Raw genomic sequence first — 18917 nt, 5'->3', positions numbered from 1 at the left:
AATGTGTAATAAATTATTTTATTTATTTCTGTTGCTATAAATAAGGTATTTTGAAATTCAGATGGTATGTAAAAAGTAAACTAAACATTCTTTATACTTTCAGCTAAAAATGAAAGTGGCAAAGAACTAAGGATAACCAAAAGCAAACCAAGTAAAGGGTATTACGGCGCCAATGCAACCCTCTCAATTCCGCGTTGTTGTGATTTTGCGACAACGTAGCCGCATTCGACATCCACATATCCACATCCACGCTGGCTATGGGGCACTGACCATGCCCATAATTGAATTAGCGGCCCTGATTGATTGACTCCCACGATGCTTCAGCAGATGATCCCAATCCTGACCTGCGCGGTGCTCCTCCTGCTGGCCACCGGCGCCAGCTGCCAAAAGCAGTACTCCAAGGCAAGGAAGCTGGAGCTGAGGTGGGTCAATAGCGTCCGCTTGGCTACAGGCATATTAATCTTGATTCTATTCCAGGGAGGACGTGCGCCGCATGTTCCAGCACGCCTACGAGGGCTACTTGCGCCACGCTTCCAACTACGACGAGCTACGCCCGCTGACCTGCGACGGCCACGACACCTGGGGCAGCTACTCCCTGACCCTGATCGACGCCCTGGACACGCTGGCCACCATGGGCAACTTCACGGAATTCCGGCGCGTTACCCGGCTGCTCGAGGAGAAGATGAACTTCGACCGGGACATCAATGTTTCCGTGTTCGAGACTAACATCCGCATCGTTGGCGGCCTGCTGTCCGCGCATCTGCTCTCCAAACGAGCTGGCCTCGAGCTGGAGCAGGGCTGGCCCTGCAAGGGTCCTCTGCTCCGGCTGGCGGAGGATGTGGCCCGGCGATTGCTGCCAGCATTCGACACGAATACCGGCATGCCCTATGGCACGGTTAACCTGCGCTACGGCGTGCCCAAGGGCGAGACATCCGTGACCTGCACGGCGGGCGTGGGCACCTTCCTCATCGAATTCGGCACTCTGAGCCGGTTAACCGGGAACAGCATTTACGAGGAGGTGGCTATGCAAGCGGTATATGCTCTGTGGGGCTATCGCTCGCCCATTGGACTCTTTGGCAACCACATCGACGTGCAGAGCGGCCGCTGGACAGCACTGGACTCGGGGATCGGGGCAGGAGTGGATTCCCTTTTCGAGTATCTGGTAAAGGCATCTGTTCTGCTAAATCGCCCGGAGCTATTGGATCTATTTCACGAGGCCCGCGCGGCCATCGATAAGTACATGCGCAAAGAGGACTGGTACGTGTGGGTGGGCATGAACAAGGGCCACGTCACCCTGCCCGTTTTTCAGTCCCTGGAGGCCTTTTGGCCTGGCATCCTCAGTATAATTGGAGACACGGAGCCGGCATTGCGCACCATCTCGAGGTACATTGGAGTCTGGAAGAAGTACGGCTTCCTGCCGGAGTTTTATAACATTGCGGCAGGGGAGGCATCGCCGAATCGGGAGGTGTATCCCCTGCGGCCGGAGCTGATCGAGTCGGCCATGTATCTCTACCGGGCCACGGGAAATGAGTACTTGCTGGAGCTCGGCGAGCATATGCTCGAGACCTTGGAGTTCAGCGCCAAGACCAAGTGCGGATATGCTACGGTAAGAAGTTTTCTAAAAAAAAGGTTTTAGAGGTATCCGAACTGCAATTTTCCTGACGCCTACTCTTCACAGATCCGGAATGTTGTCACCCATGAAAAGGAGAATCGCATGGAGTCGTTCTTCCTGGCGGAGACGAGCAAGTACCTGTATCTCCTGTTCGACGAGGACAACTTTCTGCACAACGATGGCTCCGGAGGCGAGCTACTGTCATCCGAGGATGATGTGTGCGTGGTGCAGGCGGGTGCCTACATTTTTAACACAGAGGCCCATCCCATGGACATGTCAGCCCTCCACTGCTGTCATGCCCACAAGGAGGACATATACGCCTCCCTGGAGCTGCAGCGTTTCAGTCCGCGGGCGATATTCGAAAGGAGCAGGGAACGGCAGGTGGCGGTGCAGGATCAGTGGGTGCCGCAGTGTCATCCGGAGAACTACGAGTACTATTACAAGGAGCAGGATAATGTGCAGGCAAAGGAAAGTGGAAGGGAACAGGGACGCGAGCAAGCCGGAGCTACCACTACCATGGCTGTGGACATTGAGGTTTTCGACGAGTTTCAACAGCCCGCCGGTGATCTGCTGGTGAGCAACTTTGAGCGGATACGTGAAGAGCGGGAGCTCAACGAGAGCCTGCAGAGAAGCGAGGTCCCGCGTAACCAGTTGACTGTCAGCGATCTGGATGAGTTTTTTGCCCAACGAAGGGAGAATTTCGGTAGCGCCTCCGAAGCTCTAAAGTATGTACTGGCCTTCATGGGCAACTACACCATGGATGTGGCATTTATCCGAGGCCTGCAGCTGTACAATGCTAACATCAGTAGTGTCTTAGGCACGGGTGCCCAAAAGGAGTACGAGTCACGAATGAGGTCTCTTTGGCAGCTGTACGAACTGGAGCAGCAATATGCGGCCAATGTTCGACTGATTCAGGGCTTGGGCTTGCTCACCCTCCAGGTCGACGGTGAGCGGATGCGCAGTTACTTGGCGGAGGTGTTGGATAGTCTGGATAGGCCGGCTACCTTGGAGGAGCAGGATCCGCAAGATTTTCAGCCGAAATCTTCAACCAATGCTTCTTTGCCCCAGTTAAGTAATATAAGAGAAATTATTGTAAAGGCGCGAAATGCCTATGCCATAGCCTTGGTTAATACCACGGCCATGCAGGAGTTTGCCATCCGCATTTACCTCAGTGGCACATCGGAGGGCGGTGTACGTATTCACCCACTGCTAGAGCCTGCAGAACTGAGTCGGGATGAACTGATGAGGCCGCATAAGTTAGCGGAGGAGCGCACCCTCTTCAGCTACGCCCGTCGAATAGTTGACTTTCGAAAGCGCATGGCAGAGACAGTGGGCCGGCTGCAGACGCTCATGCAGGACATTCCGCCATCCAAGAGTAATGAGGCCTCAGACGATAAACAGGCCCCCAAAGCGGATGCAGCCACAGTCTACGCTCAAACCGAAGCCAAAGTGGCGGAGGCCAAGGCCCAGCAGCACGATCAGAAGTTGGAAACGAGGCATGCAACCCAAATGCAAAAGGAGAAGCCAACAGAAGAGGGCTCCGGATCGGGATCGGGGCAAGAGGAGTCTGGCTCCGTGTGGTCGCAGTTTGTGCAGACCATTCTGCGAAAGACAACCGTGCAGCGGGTCAAGTTCGACGAGGCCGTGCTGTTGGAGAAGACGCGGAAGGCCCTGGAGAAGAACGCCCACAAGGAGCAGCCCCACCACCTGTTCGCCTGCCACCGTCCGGAGTACATTGAGGGTTTCGCCTATCGGGACTTCTATCCGGAAGCGCTGTAGTTTCGCAACCACCTCGACAACTTAACACGACTGATCTGTAGATATGTATTTAGGTAGTTAAGGGGTATTCGCTCTGTGGTGTATGGACAACCATATGATAACTCTCATTGAGCTTTGATTCCCATTGAGGAAACTTTTTCAATGAATCGCGTTTGGCAAAATAGTTTTGGATCCTGCAAATATACCTCAACCTCGCTAGAGAACCATCATCTCATAGAGTTTCCTAGAAAGTTACCGATCTTTATAGTTTTAAAACTGGATAAAAAATTTGTTTTTTTTTTTGTTTTAAAACTGAACATGCTTTTTTATTGCAGTTTAATGTAAAAACAATGTAAAAACCATAGATTATACAACTTTTCCTTAAAATTAAGAACTGGTAATGTTCATACTCTTTTTCTCCATGATATTTGACCTTGTCAATTAGATATTAAGGTACAATCAGTTGCAGTGTGGAAATATGATTTTGAAAATTCTAATTAATAGCTTACAAATCTGTAACTCTAAATGACTTACAGTTTTGGTTCATTAAAGACGATAACTTAAACACTAATTTAAAGACCATGTGCGAATTCCCCTTTAGCATGCCGAACGTCAAGTGGCTCCACTTGTGCCGGCAATTAATTTATTAATCTATAAATCCCACTAATTTTTTTCGTGGTTAACTCAAGACATTACCAACCACATATTTATATCTGTAATAATCGTATTTAGGATTCGTGAGTTTGAGTGTGCGTGTAAAATATTTGCAATGACTGTTGTTGGCTGTATTGTAATTAAATTGATTTGTTTCCGTATTTATGCATTCAATTAGATTCGATTAGGCTGAAATAGGCAAGCAGGTTGCACAACCCAAAAGGCATATAAAGGATATAAAGAATTACGGCAGCCAAGTGCCGGATGTGGTGGCCACCTCGTCCTCTGCCTTCCGCCTTCGCCCTCAGTGGATTGCGGCTGCGATTGTTTGGACACGCAATGGCAATCGCTCGAATGGGTTTATTTTCGGAAATTGCTGTTTACTTCAAGGATTTGGGTTTTGGGCTTGTACGAAATTACGCCAACGACATGAAATGGATCCGATATTTGGGTGGATAAGAGCAGTGATGCGAAAGGAATGGTAAACCTTTTCAAATTTAAAACCAGGAACTTATATTAAACTTAAAACTGAAAAAAAACTGTGAAGTTTAACGTTAAAAGTTGTAGAATCGATATAAAATTTGATATGAATACATTAAAAAACTATTTTCAGGACAGAAAATGTCTATCCTTTACACCTTGGACATCACGAGGTTCCCATCTCTTTTGGTATCCAAGCTATTTCTCATCACTGGCCAACTTCATTTTGCTTTCTCCTGACCCAATCGCACACATTGTGGACACACCGAAGCAACTGCTGGGGAAATTCGCCCGACAGGCGCCTCTGACGTTGGCGAAACTGTGATTGTGGGTCACACCACCACCGACACCCCGGCAGACCCACTCCTGCTCCCTGGGAGTCGTGTCGTGGGGTGCGTCGTGGGGATGCGTGTGCAGTATTGGTAACATTGCCTGCCATCCGGCAACAATGGGAAAACTTTAATGAGTACAAGTTGCTGCCAAAACGGAAAGACAGCCAGGCAGAGCAGGCGGCAGGCAGTAGGCAAGCGGATTGTCGGACGGACAGGTGTCCTTGCTGTAGCGTAGTCCGCAGCCAAGTCAAACGAACCGAGCACGCCACGGGTTGCGGACGAATTCCTTGGAGATTCTTATAGAGAGACAGATCCTTCGGGGAGGAGCTCCTGGAACAGGAGTAAAAGTGAAAGTGCAAGTAGGGTCGGAGGAAGGAGCACCATGAAACCAGCACTCGAGACCACCGACGAGGGCGAAGAGGACGGCGAAGGGCAAGATCATCACGAGGGGGATCCGCGGCCGCTGCCCTACGACTTCGAAAAGGAGCTAATCCAAAAATCCAATCGATACATTCGACTTTACGAATCCTTTGTTCCAGTGAGCCAAGGTATGGGTATATAATTTCCATAATGCGGTGCAACTAGTGTTTCTATAAAAAGTAAAAAATATATCTTAATTATTTTGAACCTTTGATCCTCTTTTTTCAATTCGTTCGTCTACAGTAAACGTAAAATAAAATATCCACATAACTTTAGTTAGTAAGCTTTTGTGGGCTATATGATTGTGATGATGATCCCGTCCTGATTTCCAGTCCATCCACTGACCCGAAAGTTCTACGCTCAGTACGAGCAACGTCAGCCTCCAGATCCGTTGGCATACCTCCGCCATACTTGGCCGGAGAAGCAGCTGGAGCGCCAGAAGCAACTGGCGAAGGCTGTTCCGCTCCTGGAGTCCCAGGTTTACGGGTGGCTGCCGCTCCAAAGTGGCGAGCGCGCTGCAAATCTCAACTTTTTACATGCCCCAAAACTGCGCTGTGGCATGACTGTTCACGGGGAGCGATTGATTGCGGAAAGGATTACGGCGCGACCTCCTTTCAACGGACTTAGATTCCTGCTCCACTAATCTACCGTCTCTCACACCGATGGGATAATTATTCAGTTAATTTTGAACATGTGTATTGTCTTTTTGTCATAGAATGCAGAAGAATAATGTTAAAAGTTTCAAGGTACTTAGAACCCATAATTTAAATGTTATTTTAAAAAATTCCGATTCGAGGGTTAATTTGAATTTCTTGGGAAGGTGGCAACGCTGCCTCGATGCGTTTTTTTCAGGGTTGAGTTGTCGATACTTTTTTTGTTTACTTATTAAAAATTAATTGGCGAATTAACTTGGAAAACAAACTTGTTTTATCACCTGTAATGAACACGACGAACGCCTGAGATTTTCGCAGCAGCCGCTCATCATGGTGAGTGTAGGTGGTGATTGGCAGCTCCGGAGGAGTTCATAGAATACACAATATATGGCCGGAATCGCAAGTCAAAGGTCGCGTTCGATGGCCTCAGCCGGCACTTAATCACTTTCGATTTCTACGCCATGTACTAAATATTATTGATCTGATCCGATCGCTTTGCAGGCTCACTCGAAGAAGGCGCGTAAAGCTGCCAGAGACGCGAATGCCCAGAAGTCTGCAGAACCGAACACAGAGGAAAACCCGGTGCCCAAAAAGGACCAAAACCCAGACGATCATAGTATAGGATCCCCCACAGCGGACCAGTTTTTGGAAAGTTTGCTCCAGACCCTCTACAAGTCATGTATGTACATATGTATGTCCGTCAATTAAAAGGTAATTTCCAAAACTGACTTAAAAATTAAGTTATGGAGTAGCCGAAATTAGTTATTTACGGTTGTTAACCTTTTGCTTAACATTTTATTTGCGTAATTTGACGAATCCATAACTCAGTTTTTAAGGCAGTAAGTCATTGACTTGAATTTGCTGAATGTATACTTAAGATTTTTTATAGGGATTGTTATTAAAGCTAATCATACTCTACCTGTCGCGCAGGGCTTCAGGTGCGTCGCCTGGCCGAATTTGTGATGTCCGAACTGGGCGGAAATGATTTCCTGGAGGCCATTACGGCCTGGTGCGCCCGGAATCCACATATTGCCATCTGCCTGCTTGCTGGCGGTCTTGTCTTCATACTCCCCTTCCTTATAATCTTTGGTTTCGGAATAGCCACCATGGTGATGACATTCACTGGTCTGCTGGTACTAGAAGGTGGGTTCCGAAATATAATTGCTTAGAGTCTCACTTCAAAGTTCTCCCCTTGCAGGCACACTTCTCACTATCGTGTCCATGGTGTTCTTCGTCTGCCTGGGCGGATTCGTCATCGTTGTTCCTCTGTTCGGTGTCGCCGCTGTGGCTGCCTATTTTGGCTTCGCCCAGGTATATGGGCTGTACGACGGCATGGAGCGTCAGAAGAGCGCTTTGGTCAAGTTCGTTAGGGATCAGCGCAAGATATACGATCCACCGCCAGCTCCTGTGACCATTTCCGAGGAATCCACTTCGACTTTATAAGCCCTTATTGCTTGCCCAACAAACAGTTATTAAATAAATAAAGACCAGTGCTTGGATGTTTCCTAAATTTAAATTCATTATAATTCGAAAATCGCGCCTAGATTGTTTTCTTTTTGTAAAACAAGTTGGCAGCCTCGTGCGGGGGAGAAGTAATCGGCTATCAACTCATCGCCCATGTACACAGTTTTCATTCGGAGATCTTTCGAATTTTAAGATTTTAGTGCGTCTCAACAACAGAAACCTGCCTTTGAGCAGACAAAATTACTTTCGACGTGGTAAGTAGTGTGAAGTAATAGACGTTTTAGCAATTTGGGTCAGTAAAGCGGTAGTTTTCACATAAATCCGAGTTGCCAAACACCCACACGCACACGCAGGTGCTTGTGTGGGTAAATGTTTATACAAGATAAACGGCTGAGAAAGATTACAAAGCTGGGACCGGAATTAATAAAGCTGTTCCTCAATAGATTAAGGGAAAATTAACTGTAAATATAAATTAACGATATCGGTTTGCTTAAAATCTGAAATTTCGCTAGAATTCCTGGAACTTAAAATGTTTGAGACATTCCACTGACCTATCGACTGGCGCCTATCGGGTTATCGGAGCAGCAGAGGGCCATCTCTAGTTGGGTCTCTGCTTTGTCGCATATACACAGTTTTTTTTCGAGCAGAGACAGTTCTCCGTTAACTTGTGTTTCAGTGCGTTTTAAATAAATAAATCCTGCTTTAAAGCAGACTTAAATCCCTTGGACGCGGTGAGTAATGCATTTGGATAATTAAATCGTTTCGAAAGCCAGGATTTATGTAGCATGGAAAGCTGAAAAGCAAGGGCAAACAATAGGCGCGGGGGCGGTGGGAAGGGGCAGTGTCTCTGTGTGTGTGTGAGCGTTGGAGCTGGATACACACAAACGGCATTTTTATGTATTCTCCCTGTAAACCGTGCGCTTGTTTTGCTGCGCTGCTCGCTGGAATGTAAACAATGCCGCAGACAGGAAATCGTGTTTGTCCGAATTAAAGGCTCATTATCGCAGGGTATTTTATCTAATCTATCACTCCGTAATTGGAATTGGAATTAGAACCAGAATCCTGTGCCGTACGTGTACATATGTGTGTGTGTGTATTCACAATCTGGCTGATATGTGGCAACTCTGCGCAGCATTGCATTTGTGTGCTGCACTGCGGCCCCGGCCCTTTACTTTCTCTCCCTCGCACTCTTTCTCACTCCCCCTCTCAACTCCCCTCTCCCTTGCACTCGCCGTGTTGCAAGTGCTTCGCCTTTCGCTCTCCGCTTTCCGATTCTGTTCCGTTTTAACGAGCGTGCTGGTCGGTCGCATTTTCCGCTGCGCCTTTTTCCAGAAGCTGCAAGTGAAGAATAAATTATTTTCTGTTTTGTTTTTTCTTAGTGCATGAGATTTGAAAAAGTGCCAAACATAGTAATTAAATAACTCAAGGTTCGTGGCCGAAGTCTTCGGCAGGTAGACAATACACACACACACGGGCACGGAAATTTCTACCTGTGTGTTTGTGCGCTTGTTTGGTATACGCAGCATATTTTGTATTATGCTGCGGCATCCCAAAGCGGAAATGAGTTGAAAAATGAGTTAAAAGCAAATAAAATTAGTGACTAGCGGGCGAATATTGCGTCTGTGAAGTGTCTGCAGAGAAACATGGAGTTTGTGCCAATCCACTATGGGGAATTTGCTCACTTTTTGTGGCATTAATTAATATCTTAAGAACAAAGCAACATTTAAAAGTTTTGTTTTTAGAATTAAGTATATAAAATTTAAAGGAAGTAAATTAAAAAAAGATGGGCGTGGTCCCGCCTTTTTTTTAAGAAAAAAAAATTTTTTTTTCTTGTCAATAAAATAAAAAAAATTTTTTTTCTTGAATTTTTTTTTAAGAGACCAAACTGATTTAAAAAAAAAATTTTCCCTTTTTTTATTTCCCATTTTTTTAGTGAAATTGTAATTTTTTGTATTGTGATCACTATAATTCTTAACAAAAATACTAAAATCCTATATATCAACGTTAAGTAAGTGAAATGATGTTGTAAAATAATTTTAAAATAATCGTTATTTAATAAGAAATATAACTGCACACTGTTTTTCTTAAGATAACATCGAAACTGGCATTTACCAGACAAAAATGAGGAAAATATACCATATTAGGTAGAGGTCTTTAAAGCTAAATTTTAGAGAAAGTGCGCAAAAGTGCACTTTTATACTAACCGAGCTCAATGAGAATTAAATTCTCTACAAGATAAAAAAGGTTTCAAAGGTGGAAACAGCTGGAATCACTTTGTAGCTCTATTTAAAAATACAAATTAACTTAAAGATTTTGATTTTTTTGAGGTTAGAACTAGAACACGAATATACGAGCACCACAATCAATAAATACAATATTAAGGTCACAAGCACAAGTTACAAGTCCCTCTGATTGGATGGTATTTCAAAAACCTCAGAGCTATGTTTAATTTTACACTTTTTGACAATTTAAACTATTAAGAATAATAGGCGCTTTACCAGCGCTGCCACCTCGTTGAAATAAAAACAGGCTTTAACAGCTGATAACTTAACAGTGGTGCGTACTGTTAAACTTTTCTGTTAGTAACATTAGATATTGATGTTATCGTGATGCATTCTGATAAACAAAACCTATTTTTAACGACTTTTAAAAAATGGGTTTTGGCCAAAAAAAGTGGTCAAATTCCCCATAGTGCAATCTGTGAACTCTCGGTCTTCACTTTAGTTTCTTGTTCTCACACCAACACACTCTCACACCAACTCCGCGTTAACTGTTAAACAAATTACTCATACATATATTCCCCGTCTCTTTCTTCCAGGTGTGGTGTAAAGCGCCTTAATCACCAAGATGAGTTACATGCCAGCCCAGAATCGTACCAGTAAGTATTTCCACGAGCGGTGCTTTTACCGTTTACCCCTTGGTATAGAACTCCACTTCCAAGAAAGTATGCAAAATGGGATCCATATTGCGGAAGCACTGAGCAAAATCTCGTCCACTTTCTATTCCTGGTTAACCCCATCCGAATTCTGCCCGGAACAGTCTTAGATTTCCAGAAATATATAAATAAATAAGATATAATGTTACGTTTATACAGTCCTAACAGACCATATAAAAGGGATGCATTGTTTCCTAGAATTAATTATCTCCTGTAACGTAATACAATAACAACAACCCCCCCTCCTTTCCCTTGATAATTGAGAGATGCGAAGCTTGTTTTTGACAAATTTCCCAAATGTGACATAAAGTATTTGCTTTTGTCATTTGTTTTTGATGCTCCCTTTGTTTGCATTCGGAAATATATAGGCTAACTACTCGATCCATCCACCCCAGATGGATTATTTATGTCCGTCCTGTGAGCTGCCCACATTTACATACTTGTTAATGCTTGAGCATACACCATTGGGTTGTGGATGATCTTTTTTCTGTGTGACAAGAAGCAACCACCAGACGTATCCTGTGTCCTTACCCTAACCACCGAAAATAACTGTTCCTGCTCCTTTGGATTTTGCAATTTACAATTTTTATGACGACGCAGCTAAAAGGGAGATGGAAGGAAGATGTTTCCCTCCCTCTTGCTTCCGCGCTCCTTTCAACCACTTCATTTGCTATGTGCAGGGGCGTACGACAGAAATTAATAAAGGGGGTGGACATTGTAAAAGTAATATTCATATGTGTATCTTAAAATTATTTAGTTTGAAATATAACTGGGAAGTGTATTTTATTTTTTCAAATTTTTTAAAATATTCGTCTCTATAATTCTGAAAACCCTATTCATGCGCCACTGCTTGGTATCCTTTGAAACTTTATTCCCTCCCACTTCCACTCACGCACACACAGTACTCGTGTACTTGCACGTGGCCATCCAGCCCACTCTCCCGCTTTCCCGGCACGGGACCTTGTCCTCCCTCTCTGTCTTCCAATCTCATTTTCGACTTGGCTGCACATTTTCTTCAGCATTTTCCTCTTTTTTTGTGGTGCTGGTGCTGCTGCTGTGCAGAATTTAATTAGTAAGCGGCAACTTCCACTTAAAGGCTCCGTCCCCCAATCCCATTCCTATTCCCGGTTCCATTCCAGCCGCACTCCGTACTCCTTACTCCTTTCGAGTGTGTGGCCCACTCGAGAAATAAAGCGAAAGAAAAAGCGCTTAATCGATTTGGGAAATGAAACGAAATGGGATTACAGTCATACGTGCTTGTAGCGAACAGAATTATGAATCGATGATTGAACAGATCACAGTTTACTGTGGATATGTACCACCTTTAATTTCGAGGACTACAAGCTTTAAATAAATATTTTATTTTATTTTCTAAATAATTTCCCAATCAAATTTGCTTGGAGTTCTTAAGTACATCAATACAAATTGAAAAGCGTTCTTTGTTGGAAAAGATTTCTTTGACATCGCCGTAATCACCGATTCCAGTTAATGCAAACTCGTTGCTCGAAAGTTCAATTCATAAAGGTTTCACTGTAGTATTAAAGAATCGCGTGGCCGGATGGAAGGTGGGAGTTTGAAATTGCGAATGCAAATGCATACAAAAGGGGCGTGGCCGCACTGTGTCCACGCATAAGTAAAACAACAAAGGCAAAAAGCTGGGCCTGAAACGGCATAATTAAGACAGAAGTGGCAAACAAAACGCCCCACGAATCCTTTTTGCAGGATCCTCTCATGTGTGAGCATCGTGACCCCCTTCCCCGTGCCCCTCATCCGCTCTAAACTTTGTGGGAATATCCTGCAGCGTTCAATTTGTCACGCTTCAAAGTTTTCCCTTTGCCATTTTTTTTTTTTGCCCCGTATGCCTGGGATGCTGCCCACTTTGCTGTCAGTCGCTGTCGTTTTCCATTTGGCCATCCTTCAAGAAAAAATGGAAATATGCAAATGGTTTGGAGAGGGTTAAAGAGAGGGGGACATTGAAACCAAACCCAAACCTAAGCCCAAATCCAAATCCGACGCCAGAGATGTAGATGCTGTGTTGCACTCAGTCTGATGGCCATGTTTTCCGTTGTCCTGCGCCATTCTTCCGCTTCAAAAGGCTTACAAAAAATAAATAAATGTCTGTATACATATATTGAAGCTGGAAATACTCCTTTGGTTCTTATTTTGGGAGACGTTTAAATTTATATATGTTTATATACAAATGTGGGATATTATTTCAATATTATTAAACTGCAAGCAATGCATTTATCCCAAACAATTTAGTGGTTAGCTTATTAAAATTAGATAAATTTAGGAGGGAAATGTCCCTTGCTTGAAAAATCGCCTCTCATTGAGCTTAGACATTTTGCAACCCGCTCCTAAACACTTTTTACCCATTTCCTTGTAGTGTCGCATAATAATCAATACAATCCGCCGGATCTGCCACCGATGGTGTCCGCCAAGGAGCAGACTCTCATGTGGCAGCAGAACTCGTATCTGGGCGACTCCGGCATCCACTCGGGTGCCGTGACCCAGGTGCCATCTCTGTCCGGCAAGGAGGATGAGGAAATGGAGGGAGATCCTCTGATGTTCGACTTGGACACCGGTTTCCCTCAGAATTTTACACAAGACCAGGTGGACGACATGAACCAGCAGCTGAGCCAGACCCGCTCCCAACGCGTCCGTGCTGCCATGTTCCCGGAGACCCTGGAGGAGGGCATTGAGATTCCCTCCACCCAGTTCGATCCCCAGCAGCCGACGGCGGTGCAACGCCTATCGGAACCGTCGCAGATGTTGAAGCACGCGGTGGTGAATCTGATCAACTACCAGGACGATGCCGAGCTGGCCACCAGGGCCATTCCAGAGTTAATCAAGCTACTGAACGATGAGGATCAGGTGGTCGTTTCTCAGGCCGCCATGATGGTTCACCAGCTGTCCAAAAAGGAGGCCTCGCGCCACGCTATTATGAACAGCCCCCAGATGGTGGCCGCCTTGGTGCGCGCCATCTCCAACAGCAACGATCTAGAAAGCACCAAGGCAGCGGTGGGAACGCTGCACAACTTGTCTCACCATCGCCAAGGTCTGCTGGCCATTTTCAAGAGTGGTGGAATACCGGCACTCGTCAAGTTGCTCTCCTCGCCAGTGGAGAGCGTGCTCTTCTATGCAATAACCACGCTGCACAACCTGCTGCTCCACCAGGATGGTTCCAAGATGGCCGTCCGCCTGGCCGGTGGCCTCCAGAAGATGGTTACGCTGCTGCAAAGGAACAACGTGAAGTTCCTGGCCATCGTGACCGATTGCCTGCAAATTCTGGCCTACGGCAACCAGGAAAGCAAGCTAATAATCCTCGCCTCCGGCGGGCCAAACGAACTGGTGCGCATCATGCGCTCCTACGACTACGAGAAGCTACTATGGACCACTTCGCGGGTGCTCAAAGTGCTGTCCGTTTGCTCCAGCAACAAGCCGGCCATCGTAGATGCCGGCGGTATGCAGGCGCTGGCCATGCACTTGGGCAACATGTCGCCGCGTCTTGTGCAAAACTGTCTGTGGACTCTTCGCAATCTGTCTGATGCGGCCACCAAGGTGGAGGGCCTCGAAGCCCTGCTCCAATCGCTCGTTCAGGTTCTGGGCTCCACCGATGTCAACGTGGTCACCTGTGCCGCCGGCATTCTCTCGAACCTGACGTGCAACAATCAGCGCAACAAGGCCACCGTTTGCCAGGTGGGCGGCGTGGACGCCCTCGTCCGTACTATCATCAATGCTGGGGATCGCGAGGAGATTACCGAGCCAGCCGTATGCGCCCTGCGTCACCTGACCTCGCGTCATGTGGACTCGGAGCTGGCCCAGAATGCCGTGCGTCTTAACTACGGGCTGTCGGTAATTGTGAAGCTACTGCATCCGCCATCCCGCTGGCCATTGATCAAGGCCGTCATTGGGCTTATACGCAATTTGGCCCTCTGTCCGGCCAATCACGCACCGTTGCGCGAGCACGGGGCCATTCACCATCTGGTGCGGCTGCTAATGCGTGCCTTCCAGGACACAGAGAGGGTGAGTTACTCTGTTAGACTGCAACTATTAATGACATTATTTTTAATATTCTTGTACCTCTGCAGCAACGCTCCTCGATTGCCACAACGGGCTCGCAGCAGCCGTCAGCCTACGCCGACGGCGTACGCATGGAGGAGATTGTCGAGGGCACGGTGGGGGCACTACATATCCTGGCCCGTGAGTCCCACAACCGGGCGCTCATTCGCCAGCAGTCGGTGATACCGATCTTTGTGCGATTGTTGTTCAACGAAATCGAGAATATTCAGGTGGGACTAAAGATCATTGTCGATGGTAACTCGAGTATACTAAAAGGTTTCTGATTCTAGCGCGTGGCTGCTGGAGTTCTTTGTGAGCTGGCCGCCGACAAGGAGGGCGCCGAGATCATCGAGCAGGAGGGCGCCACTGGTCCGCTGACCGATCTCCTGCACTCGCGCAACGAGGGCGTGGCCACCTACGCCGCCGCCGTGCTCTTCCGCATGAGCGAGGACAAGCCACAGGACTACAAGAAGCGCCTGTCCATCGAGCTGACCAACTCGCTGCTGCGCGAGGACAACAACATTTGGGCCAACGCCGACCTGGGCATGGGTCCCGATCTGCAGGTGCGTGCCAAGTAGGCTAAGAAAATGCGCGGTCTCCGGTTTTCCGGCTTTCAAGCCCTTCCTCTTGTGTTCTAATAATTATTATAATTTGAAATCCAGCTCGAAAAGCGAACTCTGTACATAAAATTGTAAATTTGTAGAAAACTTACTCTAGTCAAGCATTATATAATGGAATATTCCATATTAAGTATCGACCTATATATCGCTTGCTTACGATTTCGATAACCCTCTTTTGAATTTCAATATGATTTTGATTTTTACGTTCCGTTATTTGCTTTTCTTGTAAACCACGAATCGATAGAGCGTAAATGTTAGTCGATAAGTACATAGGTAGCTGTAGATGAACATCGACTATGAATACGGATTCCGATTAGTTCTCATCGTATTTTACCACCTCCTCTAACCACCTCCCCTACCTCTACCCCGTCCCACTTATCCCTCCCCTTGCCCCCGTAAAAACAACCCAACCACAAACATACTTACATGAATTTAAATTTGTATATTCGCTGCGACATCTCAATCTTTGTTTATGTTTATGATTATGATTTTGTAATTAATTCACCTTTTTATTTACTTTTTGTTCTTTTCTTTTTTTCCTTTATGTTTACTTTGTGTGTGTAAAACCAAAAAAAAATCACTATAAACACAACTGCAACGGTAAATGAACCGAAACAACCAATGACGGATAATCACTGCACCAAAATCTCACCAACAACAACAATCAAACAACACGACTCCCTCTGTTTCACTCTCGCCGAACCGCCCCGCCCGCCCGCTCCCACAACCCACTCTCTCTCTCCCTCCCTTTCGCTCACACTCACTTGCAAACTGGCGTTTGCGCGTGTCTTCTTCTTTCCTAACAACTTTTCACTTCTGATCCATCCCAACAACAAATAAATGAAAACGAAACTGTAAAAAAAAACATCCAATACACAATCTTACACGAACGATCACGCACATACTACACACGCACACCGACCGATAAACCGATAACAAACACGAAATCGATCGATCACAGGATATGCTTGGACCAGAAGAAGCATATGAAGGCCTGTACGGACAAGGTCCGCCCAGTGTGCACAGTTCGCACGGAGGTCGCGCATTCCATCAGCAAGGTATGTATGTCATATGCATAAGAGACCCCGACCCTCAAACCCGCCCGCCCCAAGAAGAAGAATCCCCGCATAACCACCCCATTAAAAAAATGAACTAACGGGAACGTTTACAGGTTCAGACAATTCGATAACTCCTTTTGGGTTCCGAGCCCGACCCTCTTACCCTGCATACATTTAATCGTTATCATGTCTGTTCATCATTGAAATAAGCACAACTTAATCGAAGCTAAAAACGTTAAGCTCACTTAAATTTCTTCAGTGTGAGCCAAACCTAACCCCCCTGCCCTTTTTGTACCGTGCCCCCTCGCTCGATCTCTTTATATCTCTGTCTACCTGCTCGAAATCCCCCTAATTTCGTTGCCCCTTAATTTCCACTGATGCATGCAAAGGAAATAAATAAATGTCCTCAGTTTTGCGTGCGTGTTGTTCGGTTATTTTACCATAGCTCCGCCCTTTTCCACTAGCAACTCCTCAAACTATGGTTTCCATTGGTGGAGAAATTAGAAACTAACCGGGTGAAGCGTATACATACATACAGCTAATGCCCCACGTTGGGCGCCAATTATTCCTATCAGCAGCTTTATCCTGCCTACAGGATGAACTTTATAATGTTTTTTGGAAAAGAAAAAAAGACCCAATGTGACCCGATCACCCTTCAAAAATCCTATTTTATATTTATACAGCTTTATAATTAAATTATTAAATATTGCTTCGTTACGTTGAGCGTCAATATTTTTGAATTTAAAGAATAATGGCCAGTCCTCAAATGGAAAAGGATATAAGTTCCCTATAGATTTAACCGAACAAATTTTAGACTTTTGACACGTAGCTCGAAGATCTTGGCACAACACGCACAAATAAAGAACACCCACTGCAAAGTGCAACGCTGTGAAGAAAGGATACCAATGTTAAAAGAGTTTGTTTCTATCTTTCATTATACTCCCCTCATAGCCGTGATATACCTACATATCATCAATTGGACGAGAAAGATGGAACAACATTTACTTTACACTAATAATTTTAAATATTTATCCTTTTGTATACATCTCTTGCGTTTGATTTCATTAGAATGCATTTACAATTCAAGTTTCCCAGCAACGGAGAAACAGGAGTACTAAACTTTAGTTCGGTTCGATTCATTTTGCATGTCACGTAGCCTGCGGTAATCGCATAGAACTAGTCACCAATATCCATATATCTTATCGTGTGTATATATACATATCTAGTTTCTAAGACGTGTGCATGCAGATTTGAGAGGACGATTTAACTGATCTTTGTCGTGACGTACTTTAGTTTTAGAAATTTTAAGCTGCATTCAGCGACCGATTTATGTTGTTTTATACTTTAGGTCAAAATGCCAAATGCAGCCGTGTATAAGTGGAATCTTCATTTCGTTTGAATTGGTAAAATTAAAAAAGTTGTGGTTTTAAGAGAAAAAGAAAGTAATATTATTTAAAGAATACTAAAGATTTAAGCTATTCTTCATGTACTTGATTGTTGTAATATTGATGCAATTTGGCAAATGAATCGACTAAAACGAGATAGACATATAGATCAAATGAATGATGATGAATCCACTTTTTGAATGGCACACCAACTGCCAGTTGATGGCTGGTTGACTGGTTGATTAAGAATACTGTTCACTGATCACAATTTTCCCCCATTATTTTTTCACCACTCTCGTTTGTCCGCAGGATATGATACTCTACCAATAGATTCGATGCAAGGTCTGGAGATCAGCAGCCCAGTGGGCGGCGGCGGCGCTGGCGGTGCTGCCGGCAATGGTGGAGCGGTGGGCGGAGCTGGCGGCGGCGGTGGCAACATCGGCCCAATCCCGCCCAGCGGCGCACCCACATCGCCCTACTCCATGGACATGGACGTCGGCGAGATTGATGCCGGTGCATTGAACTTTGATTTGGACGCCATGCCGACGCCCCCCAATGACAACAACAATCTGGCTGCCTGGTACGATACCGACTGTTAGACGAGCCGCCGAGCTTAAGGGTAAGGGTCGAGAATCCATTCGACCCCAAAAGAAAAAAATAACAACACAAAACAACACACACGAATCCCCCGTCCCAGCAATATAGCCCTCTTCCACCGGCTGTGACTCCATGGACTAGGGAGTATAGATGGAGCAATCACTAATCCCTGATCCCTGATCACCGATCACCAATATTTGACTAGATCAACGAAAAGTGTTGATTTTGATTGACAAAGACGAAGAGGAGGATGAGGATGCTGCGGCAGGACGAAGACGATGGCAACTATAAGGCCCGTGGAAGAAGGCTATTGTTCACACACCCCTCGACAAAACATACACACACTGGCATACATGCATATTATATATTAATTATAATGCGAACGCAACGGCAAGAACATATTATATGGCATTACATATTATCCACATAAACGAAATGGAAAATTAAACAAATGTTTGCAATAGAACTCGTACATTTCCCTTTACATGCTTTTGTTATTTACTTAATCGGGGGTTTAACAGTGATGGAACTCATAGAAGTATCCCACTTCAAAATCGGAATGCAATAACTTAAGTAATGTATTATAAAAGTTTATTTTAGTGTTCCCATTCTAAAAACCATTGGAAATAGGAAAAAACAAACTGAGAATTGGCTAATATTTGATCCCGTACTGAAACTTATCGGAAACACGGAAAAAATAACATGAAAACAGGCTAAAATTTTGACCCTCTCTTAAAGAGAATATTTTAATGTAGATCGTTAGGGAATTCAACCACCAATCCATAAAGGCATCCCAATTCAAAATCGAGATCAAATTACCCAAGTTATGAAATCTGGAAGTGCAGTTTTGGGGTCCCATACTGAAACCCATTGGAAATATGGAAAAA

At 45.3% G+C, this 18917-nt stretch overlaps 4 protein-coding genes across 8 annotated transcripts; all 4 read left to right on the top strand.

The window, feature by feature from the left end:
* The first annotated feature begins 126 nt into the window (after nt 1-126).
* On the top strand, nt 127-4185 carry Edem1 (ER degradation-enhancing alpha-mannosidase-like protein 2). Its single transcript, XM_036820627.3, has 3 exons — nt 127-422; nt 478-1606; nt 1679-4185. The coding sequence occupies exons 1-3, from the start codon at nt 316-318 to the stop codon at nt 3389-3391; spliced, it is 2949 nt and encodes a 982-aa protein (XP_036676522.2). The 5' UTR covers nt 127-315; the 3' UTR covers nt 3392-4185.
* A 550-nt stretch (nt 4186-4735) lies between these two features.
* Nucleotides 4736-6228, top strand: LOC108016702 (uncharacterized). Its single transcript, XM_017083427.4, has 3 exons — nt 4736-5384; nt 5589-6002; nt 6077-6228. Exons 1-2 carry the CDS (start codon nt 5219-5221, stop codon nt 5897-5899), a joined length of 477 nt encoding a protein of 158 aa, XP_016938916.2. The 5' UTR covers nt 4736-5218; the 3' UTR covers nt 5900-6002; nt 6077-6228.
* On the top strand, nt 5773-7419 carry Ldaf1 (Lipid droplet assembly factor 1). Of its 2 annotated transcripts, none has more exons than XM_036820632.3 (4): nt 5773-6002; nt 6411-6588; nt 6840-7052; nt 7108-7419. In XM_036820632.3, the coding sequence occupies exons 1-4, from the start codon at nt 5973-5975 to the stop codon at nt 7350-7352; spliced, it is 666 nt and encodes a 221-aa protein (XP_036676527.2). In that variant the 5' UTR covers nt 5773-5972; the 3' UTR covers nt 7353-7419. The 2 variants fall into 2 exon arrangements, with proteins under 2 accessions (XP_036676527.2, XP_016938884.2); XM_017083395.4 differs by lacking the exon at nt 5773-6002 and adding an exon at nt 6107-6242.
* A 69-nt stretch (nt 7420-7488) lies between these two features.
* arm (armadillo) lies at nt 7489-18514 on the top strand. 4 transcript variants are annotated; one of them, XM_036820629.3, is made up of 7 exons: nt 7489-7627; nt 10192-10251; nt 12695-14334; nt 14400-14600; nt 14661-14933; nt 15952-16048; nt 17743-18514. In XM_036820629.3, the coding sequence occupies exons 2-7, from the start codon at nt 10221-10223 to the stop codon at nt 18030-18032; spliced, it is 2532 nt and encodes an 843-aa protein (XP_036676524.1). In that variant the 5' UTR covers nt 7489-7627; nt 10192-10220; the 3' UTR covers nt 18033-18514. The 4 variants fall into 4 exon arrangements, with proteins under 4 accessions (XP_036676524.1, XP_036676526.1, XP_036676523.1 ...); XM_036820628.3 differs by lacking the exon at nt 7489-7627 and adding an exon at nt 7953-8104; XM_036820630.3 differs by lacking the exon at nt 7489-7627 and adding an exon at nt 8719-8800.
* Nucleotides 18515-18917: the final 403 nt, after the last annotated feature.

Source organism: Drosophila suzukii, chromosome X, assembly GCF_043229965.1.
Source record: "Drosophila suzukii chromosome X, CBGP_Dsuzu_IsoJpt1.0, whole genome shotgun sequence".
Taxonomy (NCBI): domain Eukaryota; kingdom Metazoa; phylum Arthropoda; class Insecta; order Diptera; family Drosophilidae; genus Drosophila; species Drosophila suzukii.
This window is presented reverse-complemented; position numbering and strand designations above follow the sequence as displayed.